This window comes from Bactrocera latifrons, unplaced genomic scaffold, assembly GCF_001853355.1.
Source record: "Bactrocera latifrons isolate USDA-ARS-PBARC rearing strain unplaced genomic scaffold, ASM185335v1 scaffold_91, whole genome shotgun sequence".
Lineage (NCBI taxonomy): Eukaryota > Metazoa > Arthropoda > Insecta > Diptera > Tephritidae > Bactrocera > Bactrocera latifrons.
In genome coordinates this window covers 804,917-824,672 of record NW_017537612.1, presented here as the reverse complement: position 1 = coordinate 824,672, position 19,756 = coordinate 804,917, and the positions used below count along the sequence as shown (strand labels likewise).

The window sequence follows — 19,756 nt, the reverse complement described above, 5'->3', positions numbered from 1 at the left end:
ACTTGGAATATCTAATTGGCGCCACGTAGGGAAAAGAAGAAACGACTGGCGCGCTGTTGTTAACTCGGCTATAATCGCGTAAGCGGTGACTACGCCAATCAAGAAGAAGAAGAAGTTCATTGTCTTAATTAAAAAACTTATTTTTATAAAATATTTCCATTTCCATAAAAAAAAAGGTTTAACCGCTAACACTAACTAACCTCTTCATGTCCACTAAAGACTATTTTATTTTTCTAATTGTACAACTCCGTTGAAAAAGTTTATTTGTTGGACCCAGGTTTAGATGACTAAGATAACAATACCCAAACAAGAAAACTCAAAATCATTTCTTAATGAGGTCACAACGACAGAATTTAATGAAAAAATTCGTGTCTACAATAAGATTTTCGAAAAAAATATCACTTCTTCTAAATGATAAGTGGATCATGATTAAAATTGTAATTTAAAATTTAAAAATATGTATAGGATCAATTATACGGTTTATGTATATTAATGACTTAAAAAATCAGAATAAAATAAAAGTAGATAGAGGCAAAACATTTTATGAAACTGCACTATAACGGGATGCCGCTTGATGCCTCCGATCTAACATCAGTTAGGCCCGTATGATCCCAGTTAATAGGCATAATGAACACCTCTCCGTAGAAAAAATCCTTAACCACTGACCGCCATTCACAGTTCAGCCACAAAAAATTTCACCGACTTCCTCTCAGGTAATGGCGTAGTTGGAATCAAACCACCACACATTGCAGACGACGAACAAAACAAGGTAAATTCAAATAGATCAAGTATATGGCAACGGCTTTAAGAAGTTTTTTCTCCACCAAAAAGAAGATTAAAATCATTGATATTATCATTGACATCGAATTTACGTTTCAGAACATATTAAAAATTAAACCATAATGATCTCTACAATCGCATACAGCTCTCTTGGCCGTCAGTCACAAATATTAAATTCCATTTACAAATATAAAAAATAGTTTAAAAATTTTAAATTAAATGAATTATTAACTTTTATAATACAAACGAGGCAAATGGTCGTTTTTTGTGCTCAAAAATCGCTTATTTTCCATCAATGAGCTTAATATTAAGATCCCATCTGTTACTCTAGAAGATGGCATCGCTACATGCTAATGGGAAAACTGAGAAGTAGTGATATTGCTTAAAAATTCGAATCAACATTGCGTTTACCTCTATCCAATATCCGCTCATAGGTAAAAATATTCTAAGTAGACAATTTTTCAAATTCCAAACACAAAACTCATAACCCTAACAGATTGTGATGCGTAAAGAAAAGTAAATAACGTCACACAACAGGTTGCAACCAGGGCGTTAAGCTGGTATAAATGCAATGTATGAAAATAATAACATTTAATGCACCCAACATATATGTATGTATGTATGTATACGACATGCTATCCCCATGCACACGCGCATACATATGTACATATGAGAATGTGTAGTGCAAAGTGTGTTTGTATGGAGCCCCAAACAAAACGGATGCATGTCCCGCGTGCGGTTGACGCTGGGTGCACAATTGGCTGCATGCGCGTGTGTGGTTGTGTCAGTGTTTTGCATTTTTAAACGTTTAATTTTTCCAATCAAAAGCCGGTTGTTTTTCTACTACATGTATAAATTTTCATGCAAGCTACGTCGGTTGATCCAGTGGAAAGTCACGTAGGCCTGCACTGAAATCGGCTTCGTTACAATCGGCAGCTTCTGAAATTGGAGCGCGGCACAACAAGAAAAACAAAAAAAAAAAAAATATCCACATTTTAAATGCATCCGAATGCTTCATTAATACCACAAAGGCGTGGAGGAGCACAAAAATCATATAAACTTTTAAAACCCCAAAAGTTGTGAGATAAGAAAACGGGCGAATTGATAAAGCCATAACACACAAACACACGCATACGCACATACATATGTATGTAAACACAATATATGCCTACTACGTATTTACAAACAAACATGAAATATGCGAATGAAGTCCAAAACAAATTAGAACAAACGTGTTGTTGTAGCCACAAAAATGCGTAAAATTACGAGATTTTAGCTAAAAATAAACCCAGAAAATTATTTAAATTGGTTTTCGTTCAATTTTGAGACATTTAATTTGAATGTGATTTTATAGATATATGTATATATACATACATACATAAATGACATTTTGAAAAAAGTGAAACTACAATTTCAACTAGAAATGAAATAAAAATAAATTAATTAAATATACTAAGATTCATCAAATTAAATTAGTACATACATATGTACATATATATTTTTCTCATATTATTTTATGCTTGAGGGGCTTATAGTGGTTTATAATTGTAAAAATTGAAAAAGTTGGTATTGGGCAAGTAAAGAATCAGCTGACTATGACAATCAGAGTGAGTATGCACTTTAACGCAAACGGTTATGCAAGGTGAAAAGCAATTGAACTCGTGAACTCAAGGCCGTTGTCAAAACAAAAATTTATGTGTTGCAGTATACGTACATACATATGTACATACGTATATGGGACACGTAAAATTTTTATATTATTGATTTTCATATTATATTATTTCGATATTTTTGCTGATGATTCGTTAAAACGACGGATCTTTAAAACCAGAAATTACACGGATTTGCGTCTACTCGAGTGCTGTCTCCTAAAAGAATTCCGCAAAACTTTTAACTACAAACAAATTGCCAAGGTATGCTGCTGCAAAAACATCAATTCATAATTTTTAAGTAATCGAAAAAGTACCAAATCTACATACATATGTATATCCAACACGATCGCAGAGACAACATGTAAGGTATTGCAATATTTGTTATTGTTTTTAGATCGCGCGTAAAAAAAAACAGCAAAATATTGCACACACTTTAACATTCACCTCTTGACTTTGTTATCCATCGTTCGTTTTATCGTTTATAACACGTGAGTAATACTATACAATATACCAACCAATACATTTGTTTACACAATTTCCATTAAATAGGAACAAATAATATTATATATGTATGTGCTTATATTATATGCATAGCTTCGAATGCATATAAAATTATAAAACAAAAAAATTTTGTCAAAATTAAAAAAAAAAAATTTTGGACCAAACATAATTTTATGCCTACTAATCTTTATATTTTTACTTTTATTTCTAAATAGTTAAAAATTCTTAGTAATTATTTGCTTTTGTTTTTATTTGCTGTATACAATTTTAAATTTCAATTTACATTTAACCGACCTCGTGGAGTTAGCATTCAACTTGATGAATTCAAGGTTGATATACCGAAAGGTACAAAAGAAAAAATTAAAGTTTGCAATTATAAATATATACACAGATACCTATCCATAAATTATGTTGATTGCATGCACAAATTTGTGTATTTGGTTTGCTATTTCTTGCAACTTGTACGTTTTATTGGTTCATTGAGGAATTGTTTTAATGCCAAACTAATAAAAAATAAAAAAAAACAATGCCTTCCTGTCATAGTTTCCTACTTCGGAGAGCTTTGTACTTTCAATTTTTAGAGCACAAAATACAAGTGCTTTTGGATTTTTTAATTACTTTAATATGAAAACAAACTTGTTAACAGCATTTCGAATTTTTATCAAATTATATTCTTAGTTGTGTTAACATCATTTCAAAATTTATCATATTCTTATCTTACGTTCGTTGTATTGCTTTTAATCATGATGACTTGGAATATATGAACCAAAACTATTTTGCAAAAGGTATGCATTTTGAAAAAAAAAAAATTAATATAGGTACAGTTTGAATCAGTTCAAGGTGATTGAAGAAATTGCGTAATGAAGCAATTGAACGAGAGTGAAATATAATTGAAAGCAAAGAGAGAAAATATGTTCCATCCATGAATAAATGCAAAATATTTAAATATATTATATAATTATCACATTGTCGTACAACAATAGTCAGTCGAATTATAATGGTATGAGTAGGTCATATCATCAATTATGATTTAATATAAAAAATTACAAAAATAATTCAGAAACTTGATACGCCCATATTTATCAGCGATTAAAACTTACGAATTAAAATTACTAACTATTAGCGAAATGTTTATCCCTAAGTTATCGTGAAAGCAAAGGGGAGATAAGATATACATACATATGTTTATAATCGTAATAGGTAAAATATTTCTTTCTTTTTAATTTATTGACATTTTCAACAACTCCTAAAACACTTAGTGGCGCATTATTAACACATCAAGTGAGCAGATTTGTCAACTAAAGTTAATATTTTAATCTACTTCGAAATACAAATATTTATACCGATCCTATCGTTCACAATAAAACTGAAAACATATGTATAAGTAAGGCATAAACATAAATATTCGTCGTATGGGATTAAGGTTGTAACAAAAACAATACTTAGTTGTTTAAATATCAATAATTTAACATAAATCTTTGAATAAATAACATATTATTAAGTTACTAATGTTGACTTACAGAATCGTATGATAATACTACTATCAAGTGTATATATGTATGTACATACCTTCTTTTTTCTTTTGGTTTACCACTGGCGGTTAGCATCACTGTGGAGGCTGTGGACTCGGCAGCAGCTGCTTTCTTTATATTTGACGCATTGACGCCAGAACTGATTGCAACCATTTTGTTGTTTTTTATTTAAATTTACTTTTTTTTTTATTTGACTTCGACTTTTTAATTCCTTTTTTTGTGTTGAACTATATCTTATCTGTATTTATTCGATAGTAATGACGGCAGCTGAATTTAATTTTTTGCTGCCCGCCAATTATCTCAATGTATCACTTAAACTTGCTTATATCCTTAATTATTATGACACAATTATTTTTGAAAAGAAATAAAAATTTGGTGGTATTTGCTTTGGCACTGAAATATTACTAAACTCTCCGTAACACTTCAATTACACATTGCTATTAGCTCAAAACACAATTATACTTTTAACTATTCTTCCTTTACTTAGAGCTCACTATGGACAATTACCCAATCGATTTGTTGATCGTTTGGTTTCAATGGCCACCAACTTTGGAGCAAAATAGGACAGATAGAGGAAAGTAATTCCACACTCACGACACTGGTGGCTGTTGGCAATTAAACTTTCTATTTACTTCTTTCGCCTTTTTTCCTTCGCACTATGAATCTAGATCTAATAGCCGCACACTCCACAATGCCAAGAGGAAGGAAAGATTGTGGAATTTTGACAAGGGTGCTTAAGGGCACGGAGAATATTCTCGTATATAAAACTCGCCAAGTTTTTTATGAGTTACTGCTGAGTTTCAAATGTGAAATTTTCCACACTTGTTTCGTGTTTTTCTCAATCTATCGCAAAATTGCACTTTACACTTTTGAACCCAAAACTTTTTTGAGATACTATCTTCTTTTTGCAGATTACACAATCTATTGTCTTCAGGCATTTTTCTGCCCATTAACATTAACACAATTAATTTTCATCTCACTATTTTAGATTTATTTCTTTACACAATGGTGAACTTAATATCAAAAAGGAATAAAAACTTGACGAAATAAGTAACTGAACGAACGTGCACGACGACGACGTAATTAACAGAGGCGAATCAAAGCTATAAAAATAAATAAACTGAAAAAATCAGGGTTGCATCAATTTAATTTGGAGTATTCTTATTCTTACGATTCTTAAAAGTTAAACATTTTCCATCATATTTCAACTGCATCCTATGATATACGTTAAATAAATATATAGTATGTACATAAAATATTTAATAAAAATTAATAATCATTTAGCTTTGACGAAATAAGCAAATATAACAACTTTTTAGAAATAAAGGCAATTTGATTACATTTAACAATTCTTTACCTGGTAACACTGATAGAATGCTAGGAAATGAAAGAAAAAATATTGAGGTCAAAATAGAAGAGTAAAGAAATAATTGTATTCAAAGCAACCCTGTAGTCAAGGGCAGTGCTGTATTATCAAAATATTTTCGTGCTATCTCTTTTTAATTTAATAAGTTGACTGAATAAGATGAAATTATCATAGTGTTTGAATGCGGCGTGCTGTAATAAAGACATTAGTATGAATACTATATACAAAAAATATACTGTATATATATATTTTCACAATATGAATATAAATTTTTTTTTGTCCAAAAGTTCTAAAAATTATTTAAGCATTAACACTTTGGTGATTTTTTCGCTTGATTTAATTTATATTTTTAAATCACTTCACTCCCAATATATAATTTCTTTTTAATCAAAATTAATGTATTTTTTTAGAAATAAAATATATATTTAAATTTTTGGAATAATATACATTTCTATATTTCAGATGTTTAATTATATAGAGAACTATTACTAAAAATCTATTTCAAGATAACCGTGAACATTTAAAAATTGTATGTGAAAATGTAATCATAACAAAATTATATTAATTCATATTTGTCTGGCGAATTTCATAGTTGAAGAAAAATTTCTTCGACTTTAAACGTACACTTTTTTCCCCCATCCACCCATAGTTCAATTTTCTTTCTTGTTAACGGCCGTAGCCTCCACACTAGGAACCTCGGTTGATGCCTCTTTTTCAGCTTCTTCCAAATTTAACATATTTAATCCACCCTCCTCTTCATCTTCATCGTTGCCGGAAGACTTATTGTATACTGTGGGATATTGTACAAAGCAATCTTGCATAGCTCTAAAAGCTTCGAAACAATCGGAACCTTTCGGGTCTGCCTTGCTATAATGGAAGCAAGAAAATGCATCACGAAATTCAACACCGCATGGACCGGTAGCCATGCCTCCTAGACAGGGGCAACTCCAATTAATTTCTCCATCACTGGTTATAAGGCCTTGTGGTGGCTCTGGTGGTGGCAACTCAACAGTGCTAGGTGTTGCATGATCTTCTTTGGTAACAAACATAACTACATCTTTGCCAAATACCTTGCAGTACGACATTTTATATTACTTTTAAACGTGAATTAGAAAAATTTAAAAGTCTAACTGCTCCTTAGACGTATTTCTTATTATGAAGTGGCAAGGAATGTCTTGAAAATGTCCAATTAGTGTAATAGCTGAACGTGTGCGTGTCACAAATTCTTCATGAACTCTCAGAATTGCACGCTTTTGGTTCTTATCAAATTTTATTAGTTGCAAGTCGGTCTGTCCTCCAATTTCACCAAAAAAACTTTGCAATGATTCCTCTATGCTCCCAAGAAAGTAAGCAGGAGTAACAACAGCTTTGTCTTCGTCCCGTAGCTTCCTATCATACGTTGCATATAATTATGAATGGTTATTTGCTTTAGTAGCAATAGTACTCACAATTCCACATCCAAGTGAAAATAATTTGTCATAATATCTACGATTTTTATATGTATTAACAGATTTTATTAATATTTCAAGATTTACAAGATTGTTGCAACAGAGAATATTAGAACATGTCGGCTTTTTGTTTTTATGTAATTTTATAGGTTATCCAAATGTCAACTTCGGTGTGTTCAGTGTATGCAAAGTGTGGCCCCCATTTTGAATTATATTGCACAAATTGTCCTAACCAATATGAAAATATTAATTTATATATAAATATATATGTTTATAGTATACAATTTAGGTCAATTATGAAAATTTGAATATTTTTTAAGCAGCCAAATGTAATTCCTCAGAATTGTCATATGTACTTTTTAAAAATGTTTAAGATCATGAAATGAGTTTGGCAGCACTAGAGAGTGCAAGCGCAATTTTCAATTTGTTTATTATTATCTCCACGGGGTGTAAATGCAGCATTTAAAAAATAGGAAATAATTATAAACAGAAAAAGTGTTAAAAGCGCAAAATATATAGTAAAAATATGTCGTATATGGAAGAGCAAGAAACCGTGGGCACAACTGCCCTAGCTAACTGTTCTGTGGAGTTAGACGAGGAGTTTGGTCCTGTCTCAATTACCAAGTTGGAAGTGTGTTGAAAAAACAAAAGTTTAAATGATTTATTTTATACAATACATTCGTTTACAGGTTAATGGAATAACAAGCAATGACATCAAACGACTACAAGAGGCGGGATTTCATACAGTGGAATCAATAGCTTTTTCACCTAAAAAGCTTTTACTGCAAATACGCGGATTCTCTGAAACAAAAGCTGATAAGATCCTTACAGAGGCAGTTAAGCTTGTACCGATGGGTTTCACCACTGCTACATCTATTTATCAAAAACGTTCCGAAATTGTTATGCTCACAACAGGCTCGAAAGAGCTCGATAAATTGCTTGGAGGAGGCATCGAAACAGGGTCCATAACCGAAATGTTTGGAGAATTCCGTTGTGGCAAGACACAATTATGTCATACATTGGCTGTAACCTGCCAGTTACCAATAAGTCGGAGTGGTGGTGAAGGGAAATGCCTCTATATCGATACAGAGGGTACATTTCGACCGGAACGTTTAGCTGCCATAGCGGAACGGTTTAATCTTGTTAAGGAGGAGGTAAATAAAAATACTAGTAACTACTAAAACATTAAAACACAAGTTATATATATTCAAGGTTCTTGATAACGTTGCCTGTGCTCGAGCCTACAACACAGATCACCAGACACAATTGCTTACACAAGCTGCAGCAATGATGGTGGAATCAAGGTGATATAAAACATATATATATTTAACAAAAATGTTTATTAAATTATCCATTATTAGATATGCATTGCTGGTCGTTGATAGCGCAACTGCTTTGTACCGTACTGATTACACAGGACGTGGTGAATTATCAGCGCGTCAAATGCATTTGGCACGTTTTTTACGTCTATTGTTACGTTTAGCTGATGAGGTAGATATCTTCAATATACTTTTGTCATAGAGATCAACCATTTTTTGTTTTTAGTTTGGTGTAGCTGTAATTATAACCAATCAAGTGGTAGCTCAAGTTGATACCGGTCCAGCAATGTACGCTGCGGACACTAAAAAACCTATTGGTGGAAATATAATCGCCCATGCTTCGACCACTAGGTTATATCTGCGTAAAGGCCGAGGTGAAACCCGTATTTGCAAAATATACGACTCGCCCTGCTTACCCGAAAGTGAAGCGACATTTGCTATTTTGCCTGACGGAATCGGAGATGCAAAAGAGTAACTTATATGCTATTATTTATTAATATTTTTTTAATCAAATATGCTTAATTTTCAACAAATAATTATAATTAAAATAATTAAATAATGAATACTTACTTTTAACTTTGTGTTGCGTAATTGGAAGCAATTACGCAATAAAAGTAGATTTAAGAAAATGTTTTATGGATATTGATAGCTTTATTATGTGTATGCGTTGCTTGTATATCTTTATATAGAAAATCTCTAATTACTATTTCATATATATCGAATTTATGTGATGTTCTTCAATTCATTCTCTATAAACTCGCTTCAATTAAATCAAATAACCGAAACTTTGACATAAGAAATGTAAATACAAATACTTCATAAGGTTTGGCAACTTATTGATGTACACATTATAAAACGATTAGGTGATATGAAATATGTGTTGAAGCAAACTGAAACCAATCCCGCTGGTTTCATTAGTAGGATGGTTGACATATTTTGTTAATGTTAAATGTGTGTTTCAAACAACAATATACATTTTATAAGCCAATGTTATATATCAGTAGATTTATTGTTTTCGATACATTATTCGATTCGGAATTAAACAAAAAACAAAAAAAAAAAACAAAGTAAATATACTACAGAATGTTTTTTTTTCTCATATACATTTAAAAGTAGGTATGTATGTATGTAAAATACGGATTAAAGATTTTTATTAATAGCGCTCCAACAGTTACATTACCAGATCGACAATGAATGGAATCTGGTTTCTTCGAATATTTATTTTTTGAACAAGGAATATTTAAGACTCTACAGCTTCTAGGATATTACTTTCTGTATTTATGATGGACTCGTCCATCTCTGCTCTGTCAGTTTCCGTGTTGCTAGTGTTTGTTTTCTCATTAGCATCCGCTTGGTTGTCTTGGTTTATGTTTTCCTTCTTATCATCACTCTTCGACTCCGATTCTTTGTCTTGAGCATGTTTTCCATCTTTTTTAAAAGTGGCCAGAATACTCATATACGTTTTCTCACTCATTGTAATACGATTTTGCTCGTTAATATGTTTTGTGCACTCCTTGTAAGTTTTAACTTGATCACAGAAAGGCTCCCAAAATTGTTGATCAGAAGAAATTTTAAATATTTTTTTGAAGTAATTGTAAATAACAATTGCTTCATTGCGTATAATTTCTGCTTTAGTCCTAAATTCAGTTTCTTCTTCAGCACCCATAGACCATTCTTTTAAATTTCCCACGTAGCGACGTAAACGTCTTATTATATCCACACAATCTGGATTACGTAATAGCATTAACTGTGTTAATTCGAAATCTTTATACTGCTTAAGTAACTCGACACATCGATTTACGTCGGCACTCTTAAGGCCCAAACTCTCACGCAATTGCTGCGACATTTGTATAAAATCTCTTTCAACGAAGAGCGCATCCTCTTGCTCTATCATTTGGTTGGTGAATCTATTTGCAGCATCTTGGTGTATTTTTGATCTTGGAGGATTTACAATAACACGATCTTTTACCGCATCTAGTTTTATTTGACCAATTTCCAATTTTTCTTTTAGGTCACCAGCTTCCTTTCTAGACTTCTCTTCCCATTTAATGCGTTCTGCTGGCGTTGCAAATGTTTCTGGTTTTCCATAATCTAATTTGATACCGACACATTTAGCTGGTGGTACGAAAGCTAATAAAAGATTGTTGTAGACTTCACTTTTGTTACTCGCCGAATTCTTTACGGTTGGCGTTATGGTAGCCGTTGGTTTAGAGGAACTGCTCGATTTCTTTGCAGATTTTTTTGTATCTGCGCCAACACCTGGGAAGAAAAAAATATCATTTAATCAAAATATCATAAGAATTTAACTGGACTATATCGGAGGAAGTTTTGTTATTATCATAGCATTGCATACAATTATTTGAGAAAATTATTTAATTTTTAACTGCACAATTATAATATTACATTTAGTTCAGGATAGATTGATTGTTGTTATTTTTACAGCGTCAGAAAACATTCCTGAAGTAATTTGGAGCAAAGCTGCTTAGTTCAGTCCTTGGTTAGATAAGAAAACGGTTGGTTACGGTGAACCGACTTGTGGTATGATTGGAGGCATTTGTTTTGAGAAACGATTTTCATTCTGGCCGTTTGAAGTGAAGTAAAAATTGGTTTTTTGACTTCAATTTGCATAAATTCGATGCTAATAATATATGTATATCGGGTTTATTATAAAAATTACCCTTTAGGTGATATATGGAATTTTAGCACTTCCATAAGTAAAAAAAATAACAAAGCATGTCGTGAAGTTAAACATTGCCAGCGATTAATCATATGTATGTCCGCCAAATTTATGTGAAATCAAAAACAACACGTTCCAATTCCATTTTGTTTCAACAAACAAAAGTGCCCGCTAACTTCCTCAGGTTCAGTTGTACTTACCTTCTGCTGGTACTTTTTTCTTTGCTGGTGGCGAATGGGATAAATTGGGACCCTCATGGACTTCATCAATGTACCGTTTCGTTTTGATTTTGCGTCCACTACGACTAACCAATTCAGCGCTATCAGTAGTAGACGTTACGACTGGAACTTGCTTTTCTTCTTTTGGTTTATTTGGCAACGATTCATCGATATTTGCTGCACTAGAGTCAGCATCCTTTTCAATTATTTCCTGAACCGCATTTTCTTGTATTTGCGAATCATCAGCAGTAACATCCGCAAATCCGTCAATTCCATCATCCAACAATTCATCCGCCGCAAGTGCAGCCTCCGGTAAATCGATTGGTGCCGAGTCTTCCCCATTCAAGGCTGCCTCTATCTGTTCAATAGCCTCGCGAAAATTTGATCGTTTAAGATTTTTATCGGTAGCAAATTTTTCCTTACTCTCCGCATACTGAAAGAGATCTTCCACTTTAATGTTTGCTGTCTCGCCAGTTCCATAAAAGTACACGCTGTACTTTTTATTGTTATACTTAGTTATCTTCGCAGGCCATGCCGGGTATCCCTTCACCTTAGCGAAAACTAAATCTCCGATATTAAATTGCTTCTTTTCCTTGCCCATTACGTTTGCTTTTATTTTAATAAATTGTAAATTCTCTAAACAAAAATATAGGTATTTCTGAAGCCAATTCCACGCTTTTGTTTAATATGTTTAGGCACAGTAGTACACTTTCTATTGTGGTTGTTGTAATTTCGGCAGCCAAATTCACCACAGAAAACTGCGGGCTTTGTGTTAAGTTTTCTGCCACCCGCAGATTCGAAGTTGAATGGGAACGTATATTAAATGTATTATTATGAAATTATAATTTCTATAATATTATAAATAAATTTTGTTTATATTTTATTATTAAAGGTTATTATTTATTAAACTATATTTATTAATGTAAAGAAAACATGTCTTCGTTTAATTCTTAAAAGTCATTAAATAGACTACTTATTACTGCATAATGCAGCACTGCTTTGCCTCACTTTTAAAAAGGGTGTAAGAGCTCAATTTACAGCAACATTTTCACCACAGTTTGCGCGATATTGTTTGAGTAACCAAATTTTATGGTACCAGTTACTTAAATAGTGTAATATATAAATTAAATAAGCACACTCGCGTTATTACAAAATTAATTTATGGCAATATTGTTTTATTTCCGTTTTATTATGATATCTGTACAGCCTTTGAGCTCTCTGGATTTACGATTTCACTAAAAAACTTTCCCAGATTTCCTACATCATTTGAAATTCATATGCATTATAAATTTTAATGCAACCCTGAGTTTTGATATTTTCTTGTGTCGCTATACAATTTCGTGGGAGTTTTGTCATAAATTAACTTAAAATTTTTTTAATAAAACAATGGTACGAACAGTTAAGGAAACTGGCTTTGTTGTCGAAAAGATTGTCGACAAACGAATTACGCCAGAAGGGAAAGTTGAATATTATATTAAATGGCGTGGATACCCTAGGTATATTTGTAATGTTCATTTCAACAATATAAACGAACTATTTTGTTTACAGTGCGGAAAATACTTGGGAACCTGAAGAGAATTGTGATTGTCCAGCTTTAATACAAAAGTTTGAAGAGTCCAGAGCTAAGTCAAAGAAACGTGGTGAAAAGAAACCGAAGGTCGAGGAAATTCTAAAACCGCGAGGCTACGAACGTGGTTTAGCAATGGAACAAATTGTTGGGGCAACTGATGAAACCGGTGACGTATCTTACCTAATTAAATGGCAGTTTTGCGATGAGCTCGACTTGGTTGCTGGGGAGGAAGTAAGGCAGAAGAACCCAGAGTTCGTTATTGATTTTTTTGAGAGGCGCTCGCCATTCCAACGTGTTATAAACGAGCGTCTATTGGGTGTTCCAGACGAATTACGTGTGATGAATATGAATGAACAACATACACCTTCAGGTAATCCTGATGCAACAACTGCTACTGTCGAAAATGCTGCTGCTGATGGAGCCGATAATTTAATGACAGGTGATTTAAACCAACCGAACGCTAATGAAAGCTCCGAAAACGTTGATAGTGGCGCTGTATCCTATTCTATTCCAGTGCCTGGAGTTGGAAACATAGCAATTGACGTACCAATTTTAGATAGTTCAGCACTATGAATATATAACAATAATTACGTAATAATATATTTTTTAAGCAAAAAATATTAAAAATAATTTTGGTATATGTAATTTTACTGATATTTTTACAAATTTATAAATATATGCATATAAATGTTTCCGAAAAGATATCATCTATCTAAATTAATACCTCCGAAGACGCCACTTCGAAAAATTTTGATAAATTTACGTGCAGCAACCAAAACGTCCGGTATATTAACTATTTGTCCATCGAGATTTTTATATTTTCTTTCGGCGCCCAAACCTTTGGCATAGGACACTAGAACTTCTGCAATGTTATCCGTAGCGCTTTCCAATCCCACTTCTTTAACATATTCGAACCGGCTATTTTTATTCATCCAATATAATAAGTAATCCGCTATCAGTTCTTCACCAACTAAATGATCTGGTAAGCAGCCCACTAATGCTAATTTCATACCCATTTCATCATCGGCTATGCGCGGTTCGAGAATTCCGGGTGTATCAATCATATATATTAAAGGATCTTCACAAATTTTAATACGTTCCATAACCGAACGAGTAACTCCAGCTATATTTCCAACTTGTGTTGCACTTTTCTTTCGTAAATTCTTATTCCTTAACACATTCAAAAGTGAGCTCTTACCAACATTGGGTACTCCAATTATCATGATACTCGCTTCCTTTAACCCCGTCCTATTGTAGCGATCCGAGTTGGATATTAATGAATGCGCTAAAGGTAACATACGTTTGATACCGTTGCATTGTTGGTTCTTGCTATTTGTGAATAAAACATGCTGTATGCCTTCACGTTCTTGAAGCTCTTTCACAATTTTTCGTTGTTCGCGTATGTCCGTAAGATCCTTTTTATTTAAAACAAGTATATGTGGTTTTGCTCCACCAGATATTGTGTGTTGGAATTCTGGGTTTCGCCCTGTAAAGGGAATACGCGCATCATGTACTTCTACTATACAATCCACAGATCTTAATTTTTGCTGCATTTGCTTTAATCCTTTCCCCATGTGTCCAGGAAACCAGCGAATGGATTGCTTGGTTACCAGTTTATATGCCTCTCGAAAAGACATTTTTACTTAAAATTAAATAAAAACACAATATTACAGAGAGTACATGAAAATTTCGAAGCAATAAATAAATATTTATGTAAAGAACATATGACTTTGACGTTTGTCGGTGATAATAACCTCAAAGAAATCATTCAGTTTGTAAAGAAATAATTTGTATTTAATTTAACGGTTTCTCAAGAGTAATATCATTTTCTTACTTTGATATAATTCTTTTGTATTTAAAATATATTTTATTCATAGTTCTTGCCTCTGTAGAGGACTAATTTGTATAAATTCAGTTTCACTTTCAACCTTAAAAGTGATTAACTTTTGATATGATAGTAAGAGATTCTTCCAATAACATTCGATGTCCTGCATGCGTAGATGCTTTAAAATAAACTGTGAACCACGTTCAGAAATTTCATGAGCCAAGTCATCATGTTTAAGGAAAAAATTCAAAATATTCTCAATTTCTTTTTCGCTTGGATAACTTTTTAGAGGCACATAATGCACCCACGGCTTAAGTGCGAAATAAAAGAATTCCTTCCATTCCTCGCCAACGTGAAATACTAGTGAGTTGCAAAGAAATAAATGTTTGAAACGAAAACTGGCAGCCACACCTCTAAAATTGAACAGATATTTATATCGACAATGATCTTCTAATAAAACTTCTTTCGCAGGCTCTGCGTTAAGAGTATCTTTCGGAGACTTCCAGGCTTGGTTTTTGGTATATTTAGCATCGACTAAGTCGGGCTTACGACGTGACAGTAGAACCAAAGTATCGCGTTCATCGGAAGTTCGTGATCCACGAAAAAAGGCCAGTGGAAGCTTTTCAGACCATGGGTATTTAATAGCAGCTTTGGATATGCTGTCGCGTAACAAATCCCAGCGACCAATACCGGTTGGATGCAAAGAAATTGCAGGACCACCAGCCCAAAATGTCCACGCTGGATACATAATATCTAAGTAGTCACTGGTTTTAGAGAATGAGAATATTGGACCAATTCTGCTGCCAAGACCAGTGAGAACCTGTGGCCAGTCTCGAGTATTTACTACCATATCCATGTCTGGTAATTGGGGTAAAAGATTTATTAGGAAATGTTCAATACCACTGCAGCGTGCAGGAAACATGCATTCTTTATCGCGAAATAGCTGGTGGTTCAAAATTTTATATCGAGTCCCATATTTTGCTGTATTGTTCAGCATTTGCTGAGTGATACCGTTTTGATATGGTTTTAAATCATTTCTTATAACTTCGCTATAGCATTTGCAATTATTATCATCCTCATCTGCACATGGAACATGTGATTCGATTGATCTCCTTACTTCATTTGCTATGATATTGCCTACAAAAATAAAAACAGGTGGTTAATAAATGATAAAGTTTTTAACATGGGTTCATTACTGTTTTCAATATCCAAATGTGAACAATTTTCTATGTTTTCTATGTCACAAACATTGTCAATTTTAGCGTCTCCAACTGTTGAAATAGCAAAACAATTCCTGATTATTAAAACCAAATAAAAAAACAATACATCCATTATTTCTAACGAAATGTGTTTTGTTTACTTTATCGAAAATTATAAACCGGCAAACATAAACATTTGCCAACTACTTTGAGCGAAGGTTTGTTCGATTTTCTTTAATGGAATCAAAACAAAATCCAATGACATATGCACCGCAATCCCTTTTATCATCACTCCAATAATTTATAAAGAAAAATATGCTTATTAATAAAATAAGGACACGTTATCTAATTTTCATTAAACTTTTATTTCACTAAAAACAAAATTAAACAAGTGTATATAAAAAAATTAGAATTTCATTATGGATCTAAAAGGTTAAATGTTAATTCTTATTTTCTCGTTTGCTTATGAATAATTACTTTATACTCACTTTATTAATATATTTGTTTACAATTAATAATTGTTTAATTGAACATACACAACACGTGAGCATTTTTAATGCGACCCTGCATTGTTTGACTGTCGTCAGCAATTTTGTTTTTCGCTACTTCAGAAACGAAATCGAGCCATCATAAACGAAAAAATTGACGATGCCGTCAAAATAAGTCCGTGTTCAAGATAAAAAAGCGATATTGACAAAAATATTTTATAAAAATGTAAAAAATAATTCTTTCGAAATTACGATTATATAAAATATCAAAGAAAGGTCAATAACTGTCGAAATAAATCGGAGTGAAGTGAGCCATTCTGTATAATTTACGTGACTGAAAAAGTTAAAAAAGCTAAAAAGTAGTAAAGAGAAAAGAAAGGAATGAAGAAATACATATTTGCCCATTAAATAGTAAATTATAATATATAATATTTAAAAGTGAGCGAAGAAAAATAATAAATTTGCGTATTAACAGTAAATTTAACCGATTCAAAAGTCATCAACAGTCGGGTGGGTGTTCACTATAGTAACTTCCCAGCTCAACATCAATGGTGGTGCAGTTTTTTGTGGAACACCTGCAAGCTCCCTCCCAAGGGCGTACGATCTGACCGACCTTCTCAAAGTTAACGACGGCAATTTAAGTTTGTTGAGAAATCATTTTGTATTTCAAATCAAATAAGGTATGTGTGTCATATTTATGCAATTATTTATAATTTACAAAGCTAAGTAAGCGCAAAATTTGTTAAGCATTATCTTCTCCAGAAATGGAAAACACGTAATTGGTCGTGGGAAGTTAGAAACAGTTAGATTAACAACAAATTGATTTTGCACAAATAATGCCGGAATTGCCAACGACCTGAACAAGTCGCCTGATTGGACTTACGTTTTCCTACTAAACCAATTAAAGTTTTTGCATTACATGCCTTAATGCTATTATTTCCAATATAAAATATTTATGTGTTCCTCGCAATTATTTTTGCTATAATACGTACATATATACATATGTACGAATGACTATCGAAGCGATGGTATGAAATTTCACTTTGCTGACTCTCTCTGCCGCGCTTTTTATTCCTCTTTAAATTCTTCATTTATCTTCGCGAAAAAATTGCGACAGACACCAACTGTGTGTGACCAATCATCAGAAAGCCATATGAATATTAAAAGCTTTTGTTGTTAATACTCGTATGGAAATGAGTTTTGCACTCCTGTACGTTGCTGTCATCCAGCACTTTTTAATTAAATTTACTGTTTTGGTTAACTACTCATTGTGCGCTCGGGCTTCAGGTGACTGGTCAGTCATAGACTGTAAAAATATATATAAATGGAGTTAAGAACTGATAGCAATTGTTTATTTTGTAAATGCAAAATTTTATAATTTTGCCAAATTAAGCACGCATTCACACTCTTATACTTATGTACATGCAGGTATATATGCGTTTATATATAGATTTAAGCTTTGTTCATATTTATTTGGTGTGAACTTTTAAATGTTTGGTTGCTTAAATAAATTTCTTTCAATGATTCGAAAATGAGTCAAACCTGAAACCAGTTTTTGTCATACCAACTGCTGTTAATTTGAACGTTATAGTTCATTGCGTTTTTCTGTAGTATGTATGTAGGTTGGTAAATTTTCTTATATAATATGAAAATACTTGGCATTTATATATAAATATATGTATATGTATGAATATATCTTTAGATATTTATAAGAACAGTACATCTTTATAATTAAATAACAACTATCCTAAAGTTTACGATAAATACGACATTTCGTCAATTAATTTGTTCACAGTATTTTCAAAACAAAAATTTCTGAAATGGCTCTATTGCATATGGATTTGTGTCTGCACAACGAATGTCATAAATAATTCTACAATTTTTCATTCCTTTGAAACAAGCTTTAAAAACCATTAATCAGGTTTATGTATTTCAAAACGTTTTTGTAGTGAAATATATTGGATAAATATTGCTCCCAAATGACTGCAACAAAACTGCAATAAATATATTATAACATCATTACAGCTTTGCGCCTCTTTAAACATTTTGTATAATTTCTTACTGCCAAAACAGCACATGTATTCCGGTTGTGTTGATGTCATTTGTTGTTCCAATTGGCCGGAGCAACGATTGACGGGTGGGTGGTGTAGCAATTCCATTTTATTAGTTCAGCGACATTTTCGTATTTGTTTTGATGCTTTTTGTTAGAGTGCCGGCTATAAATAAAACACAACGCAAAGCACTGAAACAAAATGTTATAGTTTATGTCTGAACGAATGTTTGGTAGGAGCATCTGAGGGCAGTGTTATTATAGACAAGCTGTCTGTGAGTTCTGCATATGGTTTTTAATTCAAATAATTTAAAAAAATACATGTGTATGTATATGTACATATGTATGTGTGTGTGCGTGTTCAAGTGCACATATTTACTTGGTTGCGGAAAAATCTTTTGGGATTTCCTTATGCCTATATCCTATGCACTGCCTAACATTTCATGACTCAACATCGCATTCAATAAACTTTACTACCCTAATTACTTTCCTGTTTGCACGCATTCTTTGTGCATAAAGCTGTTAATGCGCTATGCCTACTACTCTTCCGCTGTGGTAATAATAAAAATACATATGTGCATATGTTTTCGGTATGTACATACATATTATAGTATCGAAGCAATAATTTCAATCCCACTCAAGTTTATTGCAAATTTGTCTGACCAGCAAGGAGCTCGACCCTTATTTGGTAATTTTTATACTCGTAAATATGCATTTATTACACATGTATGTATGTATGTATGTATATACATATGTTTAAATGTATTTTGGATTGTTTCCTCATTTCTTAGTTTCCTCGACAAGGCGCATGCTCCACCCCACGTTTTGCGTATATTCTGAGAGTTCATTTTGTTGCTTCTAAATTTTTATAACACTGTGGTGAATTCTTTTTAAGGGTCGACTATTAATCCTGCTTGCAAAGGTTTTAGAAAAGTTGGAAGGATGTGCAACCATTGTCAATGTGGGTAACGATTTTCTATTCATGTAGCGAAACCCCGAATTTGCACCCTCTTCCATTTTTATGTTGAAATTAAGTATGCAACACGAAACTTATGCTTAAGTTGTAGGAGTAATATAGCTATATATATGTATATGTAGATACATACATATGTATGTATTATGATACCTTTT

The 19,756-nt window shown here is 32.6% G+C and overlaps 9 protein-coding genes across 12 annotated transcripts in view; 3 read left to right on the top strand and 6 right to left on the bottom strand.

The window, feature by feature from the left end:
• LOC108977559 (protein similar) overlaps positions 1-5,491 on the bottom strand; it is a 165,868-nt gene extending 160,377 nt beyond the window's left edge. Inside the window, exons 1-2 of one of the 2 annotated variants that reach the window (XM_018947287.1) lie at positions 4,973-5,491; positions 4,503-4,794 (exon numbers count right to left, since the gene is read on the bottom strand). In XM_018947287.1, the coding sequence (XP_018802832.1) occupies positions 4,503-4,618 (116 nt within the window). In that variant the 5' untranslated portion in view covers positions 4,619-4,794; positions 4,973-5,491. Of the gene's footprint in view, positions 1-4,502 lie in introns of both variants that reach the window. The other variant, XM_018947286.1, reaches the window with a different exon arrangement.
• Positions 5,492-6,010: 519 nt separating this feature from the next.
• Positions 6,011-9,602, top strand: LOC108977573 (DNA repair protein RAD51 homolog 1). 2 transcript variants are annotated; one of them, XM_018947305.1, is made up of 6 exons: positions 6,011-6,039; positions 7,654-7,910; positions 7,969-8,433; positions 8,492-8,583; positions 8,641-8,770; positions 8,825-9,602. In XM_018947305.1, exons 2-6 carry the CDS (start codon positions 7,806-7,808, stop codon positions 9,071-9,073), a joined length of 1,041 nt encoding a protein of 346 aa, XP_018802850.1. In that variant the 5' UTR covers positions 6,011-6,039; positions 7,654-7,805; the 3' UTR covers positions 9,074-9,602. The 2 variants fall into 2 exon arrangements, with proteins under 2 accessions (XP_018802850.1, XP_018802849.1); XM_018947304.1 differs by lacking the exon at positions 6,011-6,039 and having other exon boundaries at positions 7,610-7,910.
• Positions 6,256-6,939, bottom strand: LOC108977574 (mitochondrial intermembrane space import and assembly protein 40-A). Its single transcript, XM_018947306.1, has one exon. The coding sequence runs from the start codon at positions 6,914-6,916 to the stop codon at positions 6,482-6,484; it is 435 nt and encodes a 144-aa protein (XP_018802851.1). The 5' UTR covers positions 6,917-6,939; the 3' UTR covers positions 6,256-6,481.
• On the bottom strand, positions 6,932-7,428 carry LOC108977576. The gene is made up of 2 exons (XM_018947307.1): positions 7,280-7,428; positions 6,932-7,220 (listed from the first exon to the last, which is right to left on the bottom strand). Exons 1-2 carry the CDS (start codon positions 7,309-7,311, stop codon positions 6,950-6,952), a joined length of 303 nt encoding a protein of 100 aa, XP_018802852.1. The 5' UTR covers positions 7,312-7,428; the 3' UTR covers positions 6,932-6,949.
• LOC108977572 (PC4 and SFRS1-interacting protein) lies at positions 9,589-12,293 on the bottom strand. Its single transcript, XM_018947303.1, has 2 exons — positions 11,476-12,293; positions 9,589-10,857 (listed from the first exon to the last, which is right to left on the bottom strand). The coding sequence occupies exons 1-2, from the start codon at positions 12,092-12,094 to the stop codon at positions 9,839-9,841; spliced, it is 1,638 nt and encodes a 545-aa protein (XP_018802848.1). The 5' UTR covers positions 12,095-12,293; the 3' UTR covers positions 9,589-9,838.
• A 389-nt stretch (positions 12,294-12,682) lies between these two features.
• Positions 12,683-13,699, top strand: LOC108977540 (chromobox protein homolog 3). The gene is made up of 2 exons (XM_018947258.1): positions 12,683-12,989; positions 13,042-13,699. Exons 1-2 carry the CDS (start codon positions 12,880-12,882, stop codon positions 13,634-13,636), a joined length of 705 nt encoding a protein of 234 aa, XP_018802803.1. The 5' UTR covers positions 12,683-12,879; the 3' UTR covers positions 13,637-13,699.
• Positions 13,691-14,763, bottom strand: LOC108977539 (mitochondrial GTPase 1). Its single transcript, XM_018947257.1, has one exon. It carries the CDS (start codon positions 14,698-14,700, stop codon positions 13,768-13,770), a length of 933 nt encoding a protein of 310 aa, XP_018802802.1. The 5' UTR covers positions 14,701-14,763; the 3' UTR covers positions 13,691-13,767.
• A 67-nt stretch (positions 14,764-14,830) lies between these two features.
• LOC108977547 (O-glucosyltransferase rumi-like) lies at positions 14,831-16,281 on the bottom strand. The gene is made up of 2 exons (XM_018947264.1): positions 16,085-16,281; positions 14,831-16,025 (listed from the first exon to the last, which is right to left on the bottom strand). Exons 1-2 carry the CDS (start codon positions 16,218-16,220, stop codon positions 14,935-14,937), a joined length of 1,227 nt encoding a protein of 408 aa, XP_018802809.1. The 5' UTR covers positions 16,221-16,281; the 3' UTR covers positions 14,831-14,934.
• Positions 16,282-16,666: 385 nt separating this feature from the next.
• The window catches only part of LOC108977552 (ubiquitin carboxyl-terminal hydrolase 46), a 101,939-nt gene continuing 98,849 nt past the window's right edge, over positions 16,667-19,756 (top strand). Inside the window, exon 1 of one of the 2 annotated variants that reach the window (XM_018947279.1) lies at positions 16,667-17,255. The gene's annotated coding sequence lies outside the window, so the exon portion shown is untranslated. The remainder of the gene's footprint in view (positions 17,256-19,756) is intronic. The other variant, XM_018947275.1, reaches the window with a different exon arrangement.